This window comes from Sminthopsis crassicaudata, chromosome 5, assembly GCF_048593235.1.
Source record: "Sminthopsis crassicaudata isolate SCR6 chromosome 5, ASM4859323v1, whole genome shotgun sequence".
In the NCBI taxonomy this organism is placed as follows: domain Eukaryota; kingdom Metazoa; phylum Chordata; class Mammalia; order Dasyuromorphia; family Dasyuridae; genus Sminthopsis; species Sminthopsis crassicaudata.
The window spans coordinates 176,934,837-176,953,432 of NC_133621.1; the positions used below are offsets into that span (position 1 = coordinate 176,934,837).

At 31.4% G+C, this 18,596-nt stretch overlaps 1 protein-coding gene across 16 annotated transcripts in view; it reads left to right on the top strand.

The window, feature by feature from the left end:
• C2CD5 (C2 calcium dependent domain containing 5) overlaps nt 1–18,596 on the top strand; it is a 125,809-nt gene that overhangs the window by 39,726 nt on the left and 67,487 nt on the right. For 14 of the 16 annotated variants that reach the window (XM_074268849.1, XM_074268851.1, XM_074268835.1 and 11 more), the window contains 2 exons: nt 4,094–4,179; nt 17,533–17,641. In XM_074268849.1, the coding sequence (XP_074124950.1) occupies nt 4,094–4,179; nt 17,533–17,641 (195 nt within the window). Of the gene's footprint in view, nt 1–2,018; nt 2,211–4,093; nt 4,180–4,821; nt 4,855–17,532; nt 17,642–18,596 lie in introns of all 16 variants that reach the window. The other 2 variants (XM_074268850.1, XM_074268848.1) reach the window with 2 other exon arrangements.

Below are 18,596 nucleotides of genomic sequence, written 5' to 3' on the forward strand. Positions count from 1 at the left end.
TGCTCGGGTAGCCTAGAGAAGATCTTATCTTAAAAATTGATGAATTAATTCCTAAATTCCCTTCTTTTAAGTTCCCTTTCATGCTTTAGTTTATAACTAAATAGAATCAGTGAAATCTGTGTAATTCACTTTTGTCTAAACTCCTAGAAACATTTATTTGAACTTGTATTTTTCTTAAAACTAATATAGACATATTTTGTTTGTATAGTTTGAAGGTTCCTAAATTTAAGTTAATACAATGTACTATATGCTTTTCAATTGGGTTACCTTATTAATTGCTTTTAATAGTAACATTATGTTTTTGAGTTCTATAAATATCAAATTAAAATAGACAATATAATTAATGCTTTAATTATTTAGTTTTCCCTGAGTCTCTGTAGTCCCTGAAATTTAAATATGTAATTAAATATAACTATCTCCATATTTTCCTTAATTTATATGGATACGAAGAGAGGGAGCTTAGTGAGATTTGATAAAGGGCTATCATTGAAGTTTGAAAAAGCTGAGTTTATGTTCTGCTTCTGGCTTAATAGTGTAAATTTGACAACTTTCCAAGAGTAAGAAGTCCAAACAGGTAATTGATGAAGACAGTTAATACATAAGCATCTCCCTACCTGATCAAATTACAGGGGTGGACAAAAAGTAATGAGGATAATTGAATTAGCTTAATAGTTGAACATGTTTGGTAGTTGTCTCCACAAATTGAGCAAAATACAGTAATTTTTTGCCTACTACTTTATCTGCTTATTTCATTTCTATATACTTTCAGAACTAATTTGAGGCATTTCTAAATTTAAAAGTAAAGAAACTAAAAATAAAAAAAGGAGAAAATATGTTCAAAGAAATAGAAATTGATATTACATGTAAATTACTTACAGCCCACGTAAGAAATTAACTGATTATTATTCTGTATTGAACAAGATAATCAAAATTGAAATATGGCTGAATGAGGAAGTAAATTTTTTTAGGTTTTTATTTTGTTTTGTTTTACGTAGAGGTCAGCACCTGCATTTGGGCAGGTTTTAATTTCTTTTTCATTCCCTTCTCAAAAACTCAAGTGGTTCAAAATCCAAAATTCTAACTTGTTAGTTTCTATTATTTACTAATTATGACCATAATTCCTTTCATTGGTAAGCTTCTGAATGCTGTTGATTTTATCTTAGCTTTTTATTATATAGTCAGCTTATAGTATAGTGAAATATTTTATTCTGGTCTTTGGAGGAGGATAGGCCTAAAATATTGTATATAGTTGTTTTGATTCATAGGATATAATTTGATCTTTAATCATATCTTTGTGATAATAGATTGGTTGGTAACATTTTTGTCAGAAAGGAAAAAAATATATTGTATTTTAAATATTCATAAGAAAAGCATTACTTAACTTAATTCAGTCAGAAAACCACTTACAAACTTAATTTTATTGAAATGTAATTTATTAGTCGTTTAATAAATAGCAAATAAAACCCTTAAAATGGAGAGAATAGCCAAATTGATGAAAGATCCATTTAAATTTTAAAATGTATTTTCCACTTAAAATATACTATTTTAGTGTGTGTGCACATTTTGTTTTGTGCACACAGACACATATAAAAATTATAACTCATCTAAGTTTAGGCCTTAAATGTATTTTAAATTTGATACATTTTAAATAACTATTTTAACTTTAAAAATATAGGTAGCTTAAATTTAAATTTAATATATTTTCCAATTAATGTAAAACAGGCTAAGATAATATGAAATCTTAAGATATTAAAGAGTATTAAGAACCTATTAAATTAAGTTTACAGTAAGTGTTTTCATTTTAAAGTCTGTATAATATGCTTTTCATCTACATTGTGACATTTTATGGTCTTGGCATTACTGTTTCCTAATGGGAACTTTTCATAAAGTGGCTGTATGTGTCTGCATTAAAAAATTCATTTTTAATGTTATGTTTTGTTTCATCATTGCTTTCCTTACCCTGCTTTTTCTGGTCATCTTCTGAATCTACATCTTTTCTCTATCACTTTCCTCCACAGCACCTTACCCACAGGGGCCTAGGATTTTCCTGTGTCCCAGCTCCCCCTCTCTCTCTTCTGGTTCCCCTCATCTTAAAAAGTCCTGTCTCCTCTCGGAATCTAGCCTTACCCCTCATCACTCTAGCCATATCAGCCCAGTTGTTCTGAGGAAAAGTGTTTCTTTCAGTGAAGAGTTGCTCCTGGCTGCTTCTGGTAGGATCAAACTATAACAGCTTTTTTCCCCCTACTTTTTTTTTTTTTTTTCTAAATCAGTTAAATAAAATAATTGTAGTCTTATAAGGAATTATTGGGTGTTATACATGGAGCATCTATTTTTTATTTACAAAAGAAAAAAAAACCTATATGAGATATTTACTGAGTTCACTCATGGGTATTAAATGTTTAATAGCTTTTTGAAAAATGATGCTGACAGCATATATTTATATGTGTAGATATATCTACATATATATATATATATATATACACACACATAGATTTTTTAAAAATATGTTTAAGAATTTTATTTTTCAAGAAATTAAGATCTAGGAATAAATTTCATGCTTTCCAGTCAGTAGTATTCCAACTTTGGTTCATGTACTTGAACTTCTCTTTACATAAATTTCATTTATATTATTGGATCCCTGTTTTCATGTTGTTAGCAGCCATTTAAAAATGTAGTTAATTTTGTTCAAATTAGTTTGCCTCATTAGGGCTATACTTTTCATTTTCGCTTTCCCTTATTTCATTTCATTGGCATAAACATTATAATATTCTGCTAAGATTCCTTCGTGGTGGTGGTGTATTTTTTTTTTTTTTCCCTTTAAAGAATCCATTTTGTTTTGTGCTTTCAGTATGCTTTGTATAAAGAGCTTCATTTTGTGTCTGTAGTTAGTATTGTATAGTCCCTAGAAAGTATTTTCTGAGTTAAAACAGTTGATTTTTCTGGGAAAAAAATCACCAGAGTGGGACTATACATATGCTAATCTTTGTTTCCTTATCCAAGAACAGCTAAAAATATACTCCTTCTTACATAAGTATACTAGTTCTTACATAGGAAATTTTACTAAGCTTGACTGTACACGTCAACTTTGAGTAGAATGGAATTGAATTGTTAACTATAGTGTGTCAAATTCTTGTTTTTCACCTGTACTTTTATGTTCACAATATAATTCTTTTACCCCGATTCAATGAATTGGTATTATCAAAAGAAGAAAAGGTAGGGAAAGTAACAACATTAAGATTTTAAAATGTAGGTAAATGTTTACTAAATGCAGTTCCTTCATTCAAAACTATGTCCATTTGTGATTTTCTTATTATACAAATTGGGTTTTAAGCTTATTATTTTGTGTTGAGTTCTTTGAGAGGACTTTGACAAATATAATACCATTAGATATAAAGATATGGTAGATTGCAATTTAGATTTTAGATAATATTTTGAAATAGCTTAAATTTTTGGATTCAGTGGAATATTTTGAATCAGTCATTGAATTTCCTTGTGACTTTTATATATAAATATAGGTAAATATATACAAATATAGTTCTTTGGCATCAAGTTTATTTAGAATAACTGAGTTTTAAAGTGGAGAAGGATGAACAAATCTGCTGCTTTTTTTACATAGGAAACTGACATGGCTAGAGAGATTATATGTTTTTCCTAAGGTCAAGTGGGAAGTTATTGGTATTGATTATATGTTTAAAATCAGTATATAGAAAGTAATTTACTTTAAGTAGGCATTTATTCATAGTTTTCATTTTTTTTTCAAAAGAAGAACCTTGTACAAGTATTCATCCCTTCAATGTTATTTCTATAATTAGATATCATCTAAAATTATGCAATATTTATTCAGACTTTTGTAAAAAACAAAAAATCACAGACCTATTTCTGGTTAGGAAAAACTTCAGCAAACAAAATGAAGAATTTGACTACATATGATTTGTTTTGATGATACTAATTTAAATAGATTATTTTGCTTGGTGCATTTCAAAATAATTCAGGAGGGGAGGGGCTTATAACAAAATTAATTGCACCAGAGTTTTCTCTTTCTGTGAAAGTTGTTTGTTTCCATAGATATTATTTATATGCTGATATTTCTTAGGAATGGGCAGTGGGAGTGCTGGAAAAGAAGGGGGGCCATTTAAAGCTCTTTTAAGACAGCAGACTCAATCAGCGCTGGAGCAGAGGGTAAGGAATTCAAGACAATTTCATTGTTCTTACATTGTTAATGATGTAAAAAATGTGATGTAGATTTTTTATTGGTGTGATTTTTATTCCCTTATGTTTAAATTTTTTAGAGTGTTTTCATGAGTCCCTCTAAAGAGTTTTATAATAGAAGTTAAGCATGATAAAATTTATCATGCTTAAAATATATATTCTTGTACTATAAAACTGATGTGGAATGGCCATCGAATGTAACAATTTATTTATTTATTTATTTTTGTCTTGGAATCTAATTCTAGATAATCATGATATAGATAATCATGAAAAAAGCTTATGCTATGTTTAGAAGTTTTTTTCTAAGTTGTTTTTCAAATATTGTAGAAAATATCAAGTCATTTCATTTATAGTTCATGTAGTTAAAAGTAGTTCCTATATTTTATTTACTTAGATTATTTTTTACCATTGCCAAGCCTATGAAAATAATAAAGAATTCACAAATTTCATATTTGGATTTTTTAAATATAATTATTTAACTGATAAGATTATTTAGGCATCTATATCGTTTTTTGTAAACTAAATATATATTGAAATATATCAGGAAAAATGAGTAGTTAAAGTTTTTGGATGATTTTCTCTTTTCATTTTTTGTGTTACTTCATTGCTAAGGGAGGATCGCCTCATAGGTTCTGTAGAAATCGGGTATGTTTCTAAAAATGTGTGAGAGTCTTTTTGTTTTTGGATTGAGAGCTTTAAAATTTTAATCTTGATTATTTAAAATTTGTTTAAGCTTTTTCTTTTTCCTTTGGAAATGTTACTAGTTTTTTTTCCTGTTCATAATGAACCATGTTAATATATTTAATAGTACTTGTAAGGCCCATTAACTAATCTAATGCATGATAATAAATTTCATTTCATTTATTTTTAAAACACTTGTAGTTAGCATTCAATCATGTAAAATTTTATTTTGAAAATTATAAGCATTTAAAAAAAACTTTTCTTACATTTTTTATTTTATGCCAGCATTTAAAAATACATATAAAATTCTATTATGATAAATACCAATAAATAAGAAGGATTCTGCATTCCTCAACTATTCTGCATTATCAAAAGAGCTTTTGTTGACAAATTCTTTCCTCAGTCCTTTTCCCTGTGATTGTGTGTGTCTTGTTTGCCTCGTGGCAACAAGGGAAAGAGAAATTAACTCAACTGAAAGCTGAGCAGCATCTGTCGTGCTTTATCATTAAGTAACAAATATCTTTCAATTGTTCATCTCTTCTGTATTTAAAACTTGTCAGTTAATCCCACCTGAATAACCTACTTTATAGCTGTCCACTAAAAGAAGCATATAAAAGGACCTAAGATCTTAGAGGAGACAGCAAATGAGAGAATAAAGGTATATGCATGACAACCTCCTACTTTTGGTTATTGCATTAAAGAAACTTTTAACAAAATTTAATTCACTACCTCATCTTTTTGAATCCTTTTTCTCTCCAATTTCCTCAGAATAGAAATATGATTTCACTGAAACCATAATAATTATAAATCAACAATTTGAAGTCTCCTGGATTTTGATGTAATGGAATTTTATATGAATATTATGTCTTTAACATATTTGTGCCAAAAACTTCACATCTGTCTTTAAAAATACAATGAATATTACTTTGACTTTTATTCTTGTAGCAGACTTAAAGCCCATAGAATTGTCCACATGGGATAGAAATTTGCCATGTTGTAAATTATAATTTCATTCATAATCTATAAAAACTAAACATTCTATATACCTGTGTTGTTTTGGATTCTGTTAAATCAGTATAATAGGGCTGGCTCTGTAAAGAAATCTAAATGTAGAGAGTCCAGTAATCTGTGAAGTAATGGATTGAGTGATAGTTATTTACGCGTTTTTTTTCCTTTACCTTTGGCTATGTTGCTAATGTGGCATGTTTTAAGAAATATATAGAACTAGAACCACTGAATCATGAAGTATAGTCTCCACATAGACCTAGATACATGTCTGAATCCTTTCTGTTTGAACTTTAAATTGCTTCATGGCTGTGAATTCACCTTAATCCTATTTCTCTTCATATCTTGTTTTCCTCCTTATAGAGCAAGGAGTATACTTTAAATCTTTATTTGAGAAAAGAAAATTAATCGTTTCTCTGCCCAGCATCTTATAATAGATTATTGTTTCATGTGCCAAAAATGTAAGCACTTCAAGAATAGAAGGGGAAAAAAAAGATGACAGTATTTTACATTTTTAATAACTTCAGATTCTATACATATAGACTATTTATACTACCAACAACATAGTTGTTTTCTGTCAGCATCTCACTTTTCCCCCAAATCAGGCAATTATTTTCTGTGTGTAGCATATATTGGCTGCTTCCCAAATTTTTGTTGTTGCTTATAGATAGATAGATAATAGAATGGTTAGAGTGCTGGAGTTAAGAAAACCTGAGTTCAAATTTAGCCTCAGATTCTAAAAGTTGTGTGACCTGAGGCAAGTCACTTAACTTCTGATTGCCTCAGTTTCCTTGGTTGTAAAATGGGGACAATAATAGCACCTACATCATGGGGTTTTTATGAGTGTAAAATGAGATAGCTTTTATAAAGTTCTTAGTATAATATCTGGCACAAAGTAGGTACTTTATAAATGCTTATTCTTTCTCTCCCCTGCCCCTCTCCTGGTCTGATACAGTACTATAGGTAACTTGTTTATGATAGCTTTCTTTAGAGCAAGTTCATTTTTGGATAATCATTATGAATATTTCACTTTGGCAGCCTAAACATATAATTAACTATGGAATGGAAATATACAAGTTTTATTTTTGATACTATGTAGATATAAGGACACGTGGTTTTTATTTTATTTTAAAGGATATAGTTTACTTCCATGAAGTTGTCTTAATATCTCCTTACCTAAGTCTTTGAGACTTAGGCCTCTTTATTATAGCCCTTTAATGTACTGTCAAAACTCTGCTTCTTGTCCATTTCACATAATACAGATATTCTCTAAGTTAAATACCATGAAGAGTAGATATAGAGTAGGAGTGCCTAGAAATTCACAGGAAATACTAAGAAAGGAGTCAATCTTAAATACTTATTCAGAAGCATGCAAAATATACATAACCAACAAAATTTCGATACAAAATTAGAATTATCCAAACTTGGAATAGTCTACTTAAGAAGGTAGTGTGTTTCTCTTAGTTAAAGACCTTTACTAATTGACTAATGATAAAATTGTTATAAAAAGGATTCTTGTTCATATATAGGCTGTGCTGCTTGACTTTGGATATTCCCTTCAAACTCTGAGTCTGTGCTGCTTCTATTTCCCCCTAGTTATATGTAAAAAAATTATTATGCATGTACATTTGATTTTTTTAAAAATATATTTCTTTATGAATCAAGTTGGGAGAGAAAAATTAGAAAAGGGAAAACCATGAGAGAAAAAAAAAAAAGAAAAGAAAAAGGAAAAAAAAAATGAACATAGCATGTGTTGATTTACATTCAGTCTCCATAATTCTGTCTCTGGATGTGGATAGCTTTTTCCATCTAAAGTTGATTGGGATTGCTTTGGGTCACTGAACACCTGAGAAGAACCAAGTTTGTCATAGTTGATCATCGCACAATCTTGCTGTTGCTGTGTACAGTGTTTTTCTGCTTTGGCTTGTTTCACTCAGCATCAGTTCATGTAAATCTTTTCAGGCCTTTCTGAAATCAGCCTGCTCATCATTTTTTTTTTTAATAGAACAATAATATTCCATTATTTTTACCTTAATTTATTCAGCCATTCCCCAATTGAGGGGCATCTGCTCATTTTTCACTTCTTTGCCATTACCAAAACAACAACAACAACAACAAACTGCATCAAACATTTTTGCACATGTGGGTCTCTTTCCCTTTTTTATAATTTCTTTGGGATACAGACCCAGTAGAGACACTACTGAATTAAAGGGTATATATAGTTTGATAGCCCTTGGACATAGTTCCAAATTGCTCTCCAGAATGGTTGGATCATTTCATACTCCAACAATGCATTAGTGTCCCAATTTTCCCGTATCCTCTTTCAACATTTATCATTATTTTTTCCTGTCATCTTAGCCAGTCTGAGAGGTGTGAGATGGTACCTCAGAGTTGTTCTAATTTGCGTTTCTCTAATCAATAGTGATTTAGATTATTTTTTCATATGACTGAAAATGGCTTTAATTTCTCTATCTGAAAATTGTCTTCATATCCTTGACTATGAATTGGGGAAATGGCTTGTATTCTTATGAATGTGATTTCAGTTCTTTATATATTTTAGAAGATAAGCCTTTATCCAAAATACTGGATGTAAAAGTTTTTTTCCCCAGATTTCTGCTTTCCTTCTAATCTTGGCTGTATTGGTTTTGTTTATGCAAAAAAAATTATTTAATGTGATCAAAATTGTCTATTTAGCATTTCATAATATTCTCTTTGGCCATAAATTCCTCCCTTCTCCACAGATCTGATAGGTAAACTATCCCTTGTTCTTTTGCTTATAGCATCACCCTTTATTCCAAAATCATGTACCCATTTTGACGTTATTTTGGTATGGGGGAGTCTGTGCTTCTTAAAAGAAAATTAAGATTCCTTTGTATACATATATTTTGATAGTTTTTAAAACTAGCAATTCAGGGGGAAAAAGTTTATTTTATAAATTCCAAATGCAAATTTTTCTTCTATGGACAGATAATCTAAGAGGATTGTGTAGTTTTGTCTGACCAAGCACTTTTAATTGGTACATTTTGATCATCCCATGAGTAGATGAATAACTTTTTTGTCTTCTTTTTGCTTGTTGAGCTAAACTTAACCACTCTTACTGATGTCCTTTTTACTTTTGTTTTTGAAGAACTCAAATGTTAACAAATATAAAGTACTTTGCCAGCATTTGAACACTAAAGTGCTAATAACTTTTAGTATTATTAAGACCTTGAAAAATGATTTTTAAAAAAATAGCAGCAGCAACAGCAGTAGTTATTTATAGATTATATATATCACTTTAAAAATTGAAGCTTCACTTAGTGTTTTATTTTATTTTATTTTATTTTTTGCTTTATTTATTTTTTTTTTCCTGAGACAATTGGGGTTAAGTGACTTGCCCAGGGTCACACAGCTAGAAAGTGTTAAGCATCTGAGATCAAATTTGGACTCAGGGATTTTTTTTTTTTTTTTTATTATATATATATATATATATTTTATAATATTATCCCTTGTATTCATTTTTCCAAATTACCCCCCCTCCCTCTATTCCCTCCCCCCGACGACAGGCAATACCATACATTTTACATGTGTTACAATATAGTCTAAGTACAATACATGTGTGTGAATATCATTTTCTTGTTGCACAATAAACATTAGAATCCGAAGGTACATGCAACCTGGGCAGACAGATATTAGTGCTAACAATTTACATTCCCCTCCCAGTGTTTCTTCTCTGGGTGTATCTACCTCTGTCCATCATTGATCAACTGGAAGTGAGTTGGATCTTCTTTATGTTGAAGATTTCCACTTCCATCAGAACACATCCCCACACAGCATTGTTGTTGAAGTATACAGTGATCTTCTGGTTCTGCTCATTTCACTCAGCATCAGTTGATTCAAGTCTCTCCAACCCTCTCTGCATTCCTCCCGCTGGTCATCTCTTACCGAGAAATAATATTCCATAACTTTCATATACCACAATTTACCCAACCATTCTCCAACTGATGGACATCCATTCATCTTCCAGTTTCTAGCTACAACAAAAAGAGCTGCCACAAACATTTTGGCACATATATGTCTCTTTCCGCTCTTTAGTATTTCTTTGGGACATAATCCCAGTAGTAGCGCTGCTGGGTCAAAGGGCATGCACAGCTTGACAACTTTTTGGGCATAATCCCAGATTGCTCTCCAGAATGGCTGGATTCTTTCACAACTCCACCAGCAATGTATTAGTGTCCCAATTTCCCCACATCCCCTCCAACATTTGTCATTATTTGTTCCTGTCATCTTAGCCAATCTGACAGGTGTGTAGTGGTATCTCAGAGTGGTCTTAATTTGCATTTCTCTGATCAGTAGTGATTTGGAACACTCTTTCATGTGAGTGGATATAGTTTCAATTTCTTCCTCTGAGAATTGTCTGTTCATATCCTTTGACCATTTATCAATTGGAGAATGGTTCGGTTTCTTATAAATTATGGTCAGTTCTCTATATATTTTGGAAATGAGACCTTTGTCAGAACCTTTGTTTTTAAAAATATTTTCCCAATTTGTTACTTCCCTTCTAATCTTGTTTGCATTAGTATTATTTGTACAGAAACTTTTTAGTTTGATGTAATCAAAATCTTCTATTTTGTGATCAATAATGATCTCTAGTTCTCCTCTGGTCATAAATTCCTTCCTCCTCCACAAGTCTGAGAGGTAGATTATCCTCTCTTCCTCTAATCTATTTATTATCTCCCTCTTTATGCCTAAATCATAGACCCATTTTGATCTTATCTTGGTATATGGTGTTAAGTGTGGATCCATATCTAATTTCTGCCATACTAATTTCCAGTTTTCCCAACAGTTTTTTCCGAATAATGAATTTTTATCCCTAATGTTGGAATCTTTGGGTTTGTCAAAGATTAGATTGCTATAGATGTACCCTTTTTTGTCCTTTGTATCTAATCTGTTCCACTGATCCACCATTCTATTTCTTAGCCAATACCAAATGGTTTTGGTGACTGCTGCTATATAATATAGCTTTAGATCAGGTACACTTAGACCACCTTCCTCTGAGTTTTTTTTCATTAGTTCCCTTGCAATTCTCGACCTTTTATTCTTCCATATGAATTTTGTTGTTAGTTTTTCTAGGTCATTAAAATAGTTTCTTGGGAGTCTGATTGGTATAGCACTAAATAAATAGATTAGTTTGGGGAGTATTGTCATCTTTATTATATTCGCTCGGCCTATCCAAGAGCACTGAATGTCTTTCCAATTATTTAAATCTGATTTTATTTTTGTGGCAAGTGTTTTGTAATTTTTCTCATATAATTCCTGACTTTTCTTTGGTAGATGGATTCCCAAATATTTTATACTCTCAACATTTGTTTGGAATGGAATTTCTCTTTGTATCTCTTGCTGTTGCATTTTGTTAGTGATATATAAAAATGCCGAGGATTTATGTGGATTTATTTTGTATCCTGCCACTTTGCTGAAATTTTGAATTATTTCTAGTAGCTTTTTAGCAGAGTCTTTGGGGTTCTCTAAGTATACCATCATGTCATCTGCAAAAAGTGATAGTTTAATTTCCTCATTACCTACTCTAATTCCTTGAATCTCTTTCTCGGCTCTTATTGCCGAGGCTAGCGTTTCTAGTACTCTATTGAATAGTAATGGTGATAGTGGGCAACCTTGTTTCACTCCTGATCTTACTGGGAAAGGTTGCAGTTTATTTCTATTGCATATTATGCTTACTGACGGTCTTAAATATATACTCCTGATTATTCTAAGGAATAATCCATTTATTCCTATACTCTCAAGAGTTTTTAGTAGGAATGGATGTTGGATTTTGTCAAATGCTTTTTCTGCATCTATTGAGATGATCATATGGTTCTTATTAATTTGATTATTAATATGGTCAATTATATAGTTTTCCTAATATTAAACCAGCCCTGCATTCCTGGAATAAATCCTACTTGATCATAGTGTATTATCTTGGAGATGATTTTCTGAAGTCTTTTTGCTAATATCTTATTTAAGATTTTAGCATCAATATTCATTAAGGAGATTGGTCTATAATTTTCTTTCTCAGTTTTCGATCTACCAGGTTTAGGTATCAGTACCATGTCTGTGTCATAAAAGGAATTTGGTAGGACTCCTTCATCCCCTATTTTTTCAAATAATTTATATAACATTGGGGCTAATTGTTCTTTAAATGTTTGGTAGAATTCACATGTGAATCCATCTGGCCCTGGGGATTTTTTCCTGGGGAGTTGATTAATAGCTTGTTCTATTTCTTTTTCTGAAATGGGACTATTTAAGCAATTTATCTCCTCCTCTGTTAATCTAGGGAGCCTATATTTTTGGAGGAAGTCATCCATTTCACTTAAGTTATCAAATTTATTGGCATAAAGTTGGGCAAAGTAACTCCTTATTATTTCTCTAATTTCCTCTTCATTGGTGGAAAGATCCCCCTTTTCATTTGTAAGACTATCAATTTGATTTTCCTCTTTCTTTTTTTTGATCAAATTTACCAAAGGTTTATCTATTTTATTGGCTTTTTCATAAAACCAACTCTTGGTTTTATTTATTAATTCAATAGTTTTTTTACTTTCAATTTTATTGATTTCTCCTTTTAATTTTTGTATTTCGAGTTTAATTTTTGGTTGGGGGTTTATAATTTGGTCTTTTTCTAGCCTTTTAAGTTGTAAGCCCAATTCGTTAATCTTCTCTTTCTCAATTTTCTTCAAATAAGCCTCTAAAGATATAAAATTTCCCCTTATTACCGCTTTAGCTGCATCCCAAAGATTTTGATATGATGTCTCATCATTATCATTATCTTGGGTGAAATTGTTAATTGTTTCTATAATTTGCTCTTTCACCCAGTCATTCTTTAAGATGAGATTATTCAGTTTCCAATTACTTTTTGGTCTATTTACCCCTAACTTTTTACTGAATGTAGCTTTTATTGCATTGTGATCTGAGAAGAAGGCATTTATTATTTCTGCCTTCCTACATTTAATTTTGAGATCTTTATGTCCTAGTATATGGTCAATTTTTGTATAGGATCCATGAACTGCTGAGAAGAAAGTATATTCCTTCCTATTGCCATTCAGTTTTCTCCAAAGGTCTATCATACCTAGTTTTTCTAATGTTCTATTTACTTTTTTAATTTCTTTCTTGTTTGTTTTGTGGTTTGATTTGTCTAAATCTGAGAGTGCAAGGTTGAGATCTCCCACTATTATAGTTTTACTGTCTATTTCTTCTTGCAGTTCTCTTAACTTTTCCTTTAGAAAGTTAGATACTATACCACTTGGTGCATATATGTTTAGTATTGATATGGCTTCATTATTTATGCTACCTTTCAGCAGGATATAGTTTCCTTCCTTATCTTTTTTAATGAGATCTACTTCTGCTTTTGCTTGATCTGAGATAAGGATAGCTACCCCTGCTTTTTTGGCTTTACCTGAAGCATAATAGGCTCTGTTCCAACCTTTTACCTTTACTCTGTATGTATCTCCCTGCTTCAAGTGTGTTTCCTGTAGGCAACATATTGTAGGGTTCTGCTTTTTGATCCAATCTACTATCCGTCTCCGTTTGATGGGATCGTTCATCCCATTTACATTTACAGTTAAAATTACTAATTCTGTATTTCCTGCCATCGTATTATCCCCAGATTATGCTTTTTTCCCTTGACCCCCCTGATCCCCCTCCCCAATATTTAATTTACAGACCCCCCTTGTGACGCGCAACCCTCCCTCTTTTTTTTTTTTTTTTTAGGATCCCTCCCCCCTCCCTCCAAGTCCCTTCACTTATTCTCCTTTTCCTTTTCCCTTTTCCTCTCCCCCCTTTTAATGAGGTGAGAGAAAATTCTCTCAAAAACAAATATGTTAATTATTTACTCTTTGAGCCTCTTCTGATGAGAGTAAGATTCACACAATGATTCTCCCCCTCACTAAGTTCCCTCAGATATGGTGTATTTTCTATGTCTCTTCCTGGGATGTAGTTTCCCTCTTTTTATCACTCCTTCCCCTTTTTCTGAACCGACCTCCTTCCCTTTACTACACCCCCCTTTTTTTCTTTTATATCAGTAAAATCAAATTATCCTTGAGTATTTTTTATATACCCACAACAGAGTTACAGTTCTCAAGGGTTCTGTGTACCTTTTTCTGTTTCTCTTCAGTCTTGTGGATGTAGATCAAATTTTTTGTTTAAGTCTGGTTTTTTTCTTAGAAACATATAGAATTCCTCTGTTTCATTGAATGACCATCTTCTTCCATGGAAAAAGATGCTAAACTTAGCTGGGTAGTTCATTCTTGGTTGCAGTCCTTGATCTTTTGCCTTACGGAATATCAGGTTCCAGGCCCTTCTATCTTTTAATGTGGAGGCAGCCAGATCTTGGGTGACCCTTATTGTGGCACCTTGGTATTTAAATTGTTTTTTTCTAGCTGCTTGCAGGATTTTCTCCTTTGTGTGGTAATTCTGCAGCTTAGCCACAATATTCCGTGGTGTTCTTTTTTTAGGGTCTATTTCAGAAGGAGTTCGATGAATTCTTTCCACATCTACTTTCCCTTCTGTTTCTATTATCTCTGGACAGTTCTCTTTGATAATTTCCTGTAAAATAGAATCTAGGCTCTTTTTTTGGTCATAGTTTTCTGGAAGTCCAATAATCCGCAGATTATCTCTCCTAGATCTATTTTCCAGGTCTATAGATTTTCCCAGTAAGTATTTGACGTTGTTCTCCAGCTTCTCATTTTTTTTGTTTTGTTTGACTGATTCTTGGGTTCTCTGTGAATCATTCATTTCTATTTGTTCCATCCTGACTTTTAAGGAGTTATTTTCTTCTTTCACAGTTTTTAGTTCTTTTTGTAAATGCCCAATTTCGTTTTTAAATGAATTATTTTGCTCTATTGAATTTTTTTCCATTTCCCTAATTTTTTTTTTTTGAGAATTATTTTCTTTTTCCAATTCAGAAATTCTATTTTCTTGAGACTTTTTTATCTTTTCCAATTCAGAAATCCTACTTTCCTGTGTTTTTTTAACCTTTTCTAATTCACTAATTTTGTTTCCCTGCATCTCCTGTGAATTCTTTATTTTTTCCAACTCCAATTTCAGGGACTCAGGGATTCTTAACTTCAGGGTTGGTGCTCTATCTACTGAACCACCTACCTTCCTCATTCACTTAGTGTTTAAAAAAAAAAAGTTCTTAAATATGAGGGTAAGTTAATATAGGATGGGTTCTGTATGGCTAAAGCCACACAGCTTTCTTCAGAGAGAAGAACCAGGTCCATCTTCAGGATTTTATGGCCACTGCCTTTTCCATTATGTTACATTGCCTCTTAGATGTAGACACTGGGTTGTTTGTTATTTTTTAAAAGGGCAGCCTAAACGAATAGTAATAGTTTCTCTACCGAAGGGGTTCTTGCTTATCTTTTGGTTGTGTCATGGACCTCTTTAGTAGTGTGCTCAAACCTGTGGACCTGTTATCAGGATAATATTTTTAAATATTTGAAGGAATTATACAGTTTCAAGTAGAGGTTGGTTAAAAAAAAAAAAAAAAATTAAATAAAGGTTTAAGTTATTCCTTATCCAGTTCATGGAGCCATTGAAATTTAGGGTCCATGATCTTGGGTTAAGAACCCTTGATTTACTATATGATAACCTCTTTAACATGGCTTATTAATTTCTTAAATTATTTAGGAACCACTTTTTAATTTGTAACTACCTGTAAAATGTGATTTTGACAAAATGTGATACTTAAATTTCCTTTTTTGATGTATTGGTATTTTGCTGTATTTGGAATCAAATGGATACAAGTAATCCCTCTAGTAGTGTGGATTTTAACCCATACTGCCCAGTTAAGCTGCTATTCTTATTTAAGCTTGTAATAGGCAATAGTGGATAAAGTACTGGAATTTCAGATCCTTCCTCAGACATTTACTAGCTTTGTGACCGATGGCAATTTACTTAATCTCTCTCAGGGCCAGTTTTCTCATTTGTAAAATGAAAATAATCTTAGCAGGGTTATTTTGAGGATTAAGTGAGGTAACAGTGAAATAATTTTGCAAACATTAAAGTGGTATATAAATATTAGTTGTTATTGTTGTTATATTAAAATTCCATGGGGGACTACCCAAAATGGCAGGGGGGGGCAGGAAAGGTTAGAGTAGGAGACTTATGAAGCATAAAAACTGTTCATCACATTTTTTTTTTTTTTGTCCTCGTTTTTATAACTAGTCATACACATAGTCATACATATATTTTTGTTTTGTTTTTTAAATGATATTTTATTTTTCCAAATACATGAAAAGATAGTTTTCAGCATTCACTTTTGCAAAACCTTGCTTTCCAAATTTTTCTCCGTCTCCTTCCCCTCACCCTCCCCAAGACAGCAAGCAATCCTGTATGGGTTAAATATGGTCAGTTCTTCTAAACATATTTCTATATTTGTTATGCTGAGCAAGAAAAATAATGCAAAAGGGGGAAAAAAAACACAAGAAAGGGGAAAAAAACAAGAACAACAGAAAGGTGAAAGTACTAGTCTTTGATCCACATTCAGTCTTCATAGTTCTCTCTCACTACAGATGGCTCTTTCCAACCTAAATGGACTGTATTCTTAGTACTACTTTTTCCTTTTTTTGTTGTTGTTGTTGTTGTTGTTGTTGCTTATATGCTATAGTAGCCTTTTATTTAGCCTTTATATTATGCCTTTTTCTGTTGCTATTTAGGTTTCCCATAATTCTTAAATCTTTAGAAATTGATATTTTTGTTCTTGTAGCCATAAAACATCACTAAAAAAATATTGGTGTTAAAAAATAGCAGGCCTTTGTTATGGGTTTGAATCCTGGGGTTTTAAAAGCTGCATGTACTTTGTGAATAAATGGCATGGATTTATTAATGCATTTCTGTTTTGACCTTTAGAGCCTTTTCCTTATTTTACTCTGATCCTAAGCTGAATTTCAGATCGATGATCTTCAGAAAAGGAGATAAATTAAGTACTTGCTTATTCAGTAAACATAGAAAGCAAACACACCATTTTGGTCCTATTGATCCTTCTTACTCCTGTCTCTCCCATATATTTTCCATATATTTGTCATTTCAGGGACCCACTTCACCCATCACGTCTATTAAAGGCCTTGTCCAAAGTCATAAGAGATGGCTTGGATTTAAAGGTGCCCTTTGTTATTAGGACTGTTGTGAGAGTAAAATATATACTTGAAATCTCATGAACTCTGAAAGCATTTTCTCATGGAAACATTGTTACACATAAAAATTTGTCACGTTAGGTTTATGTAGTTCTTTACTTAGATTATAAGATCCTTATAATACTGTGAAATAGGTGCTTTTATTTCTTCTCTCCTTTTCACCCCCTCATTTTTTTTAAATGAATAAACTGAGGTCAAGACCAAAGTGGTTTAAGTGACTTGCCTAATGATACACAGATGGTGTCTGAATTAGAATTTGAACTCAGACCTTTTTGATGTCCAGTGTTCCTTATCTGCTATGCCTCTTAAGTGCCTTAACTTACAAATGAATTACATAATATATTTTAAAAATATATATCTATAACTGGCATGCTTCTGATTTCAGTGGACAGAATAAATAATATAACTGGTAGATGTTATTGAAACTTTACAAATTTTTGACTGAATTTCTCCCCACCCCCATTTTCCCTAGGAATTTCCATTTTTTACCTTGACGGCATTTCCTCCTGGATTTCTTGTGCATGTTGGGGGTGTTGTTAGTGCACGCTCTGTGAAGCTTTTGGATCGCATCCACAATCCTGGTATGTTGAAAAAAAAAGGAAAATTGTTTTGTAAAATGTTACTAAGTTTAGGTTTTGATTTTTAAAATGATTTCTATAAATTGCTTTTATATTACTATAGCTAAAATCTTCTAAAAAAAGTTTATAAGAAAGGATTATCTTAAAGATATTTCTAACTCATTTATTTATATCTATTTTAAAAGATGACTTTTCATACAAATTGTTAAAAAGACATTCATTTGTATTGGACTATATTTTGGCAAGAAGTTACCTTGAGGGTGACCCTTAAGGTTGGCATCTTTGGAGCTAGCACAGTAAAATCTTGCCATTGGATATCTACATGGCCATGGTTATCATGATTAGTTCTTTCTGTGTTACAATTAATATTTATAAATTGCATATTTAAGTAGGTTTTTTCCTACTTAAAGAAAAATCTTAATAATTTAATTGGAAAAATATGCATATTTATGTTAATTTATTGTATAATTAAGAACTTTGAAAACTTTTAATATTATAGTTTTAGTGCTCGTCTGCTACATATAGCAGTTCATTTATATTCAAAAAAAGAAAGTGATATTTTTCTGTCATCGTCCTTGCTCATAATTATAAATGGACAAAGGAAGTAGGCATCCACGACTCCCTAATTCCAGAAACTTGGTTTATTCATTAAAAGGGAAGTTTCTAAAATGCAAACTACTAAAATATAGAACAATTAGCCTTCCTGAACAGTAACCTCTAAAATCTTCTGAATTTTAACATTCTAAATGGAATATTATCTATTCACCATTGATTTAATGGATAATCTTACATAAGATTAAAAATATTTTTTCACATAATCTCAGTATCTCTTTCCTTCTCTCTCTCTCTCTCTATGTATGTGTATATTTTATTAACTGTTTCTTTTCTTTTTTTTTTTTTTTTACTGTCAATTCTCATAGCCTCTCCATGAGCATACATATTGATATCATTAAAAAAA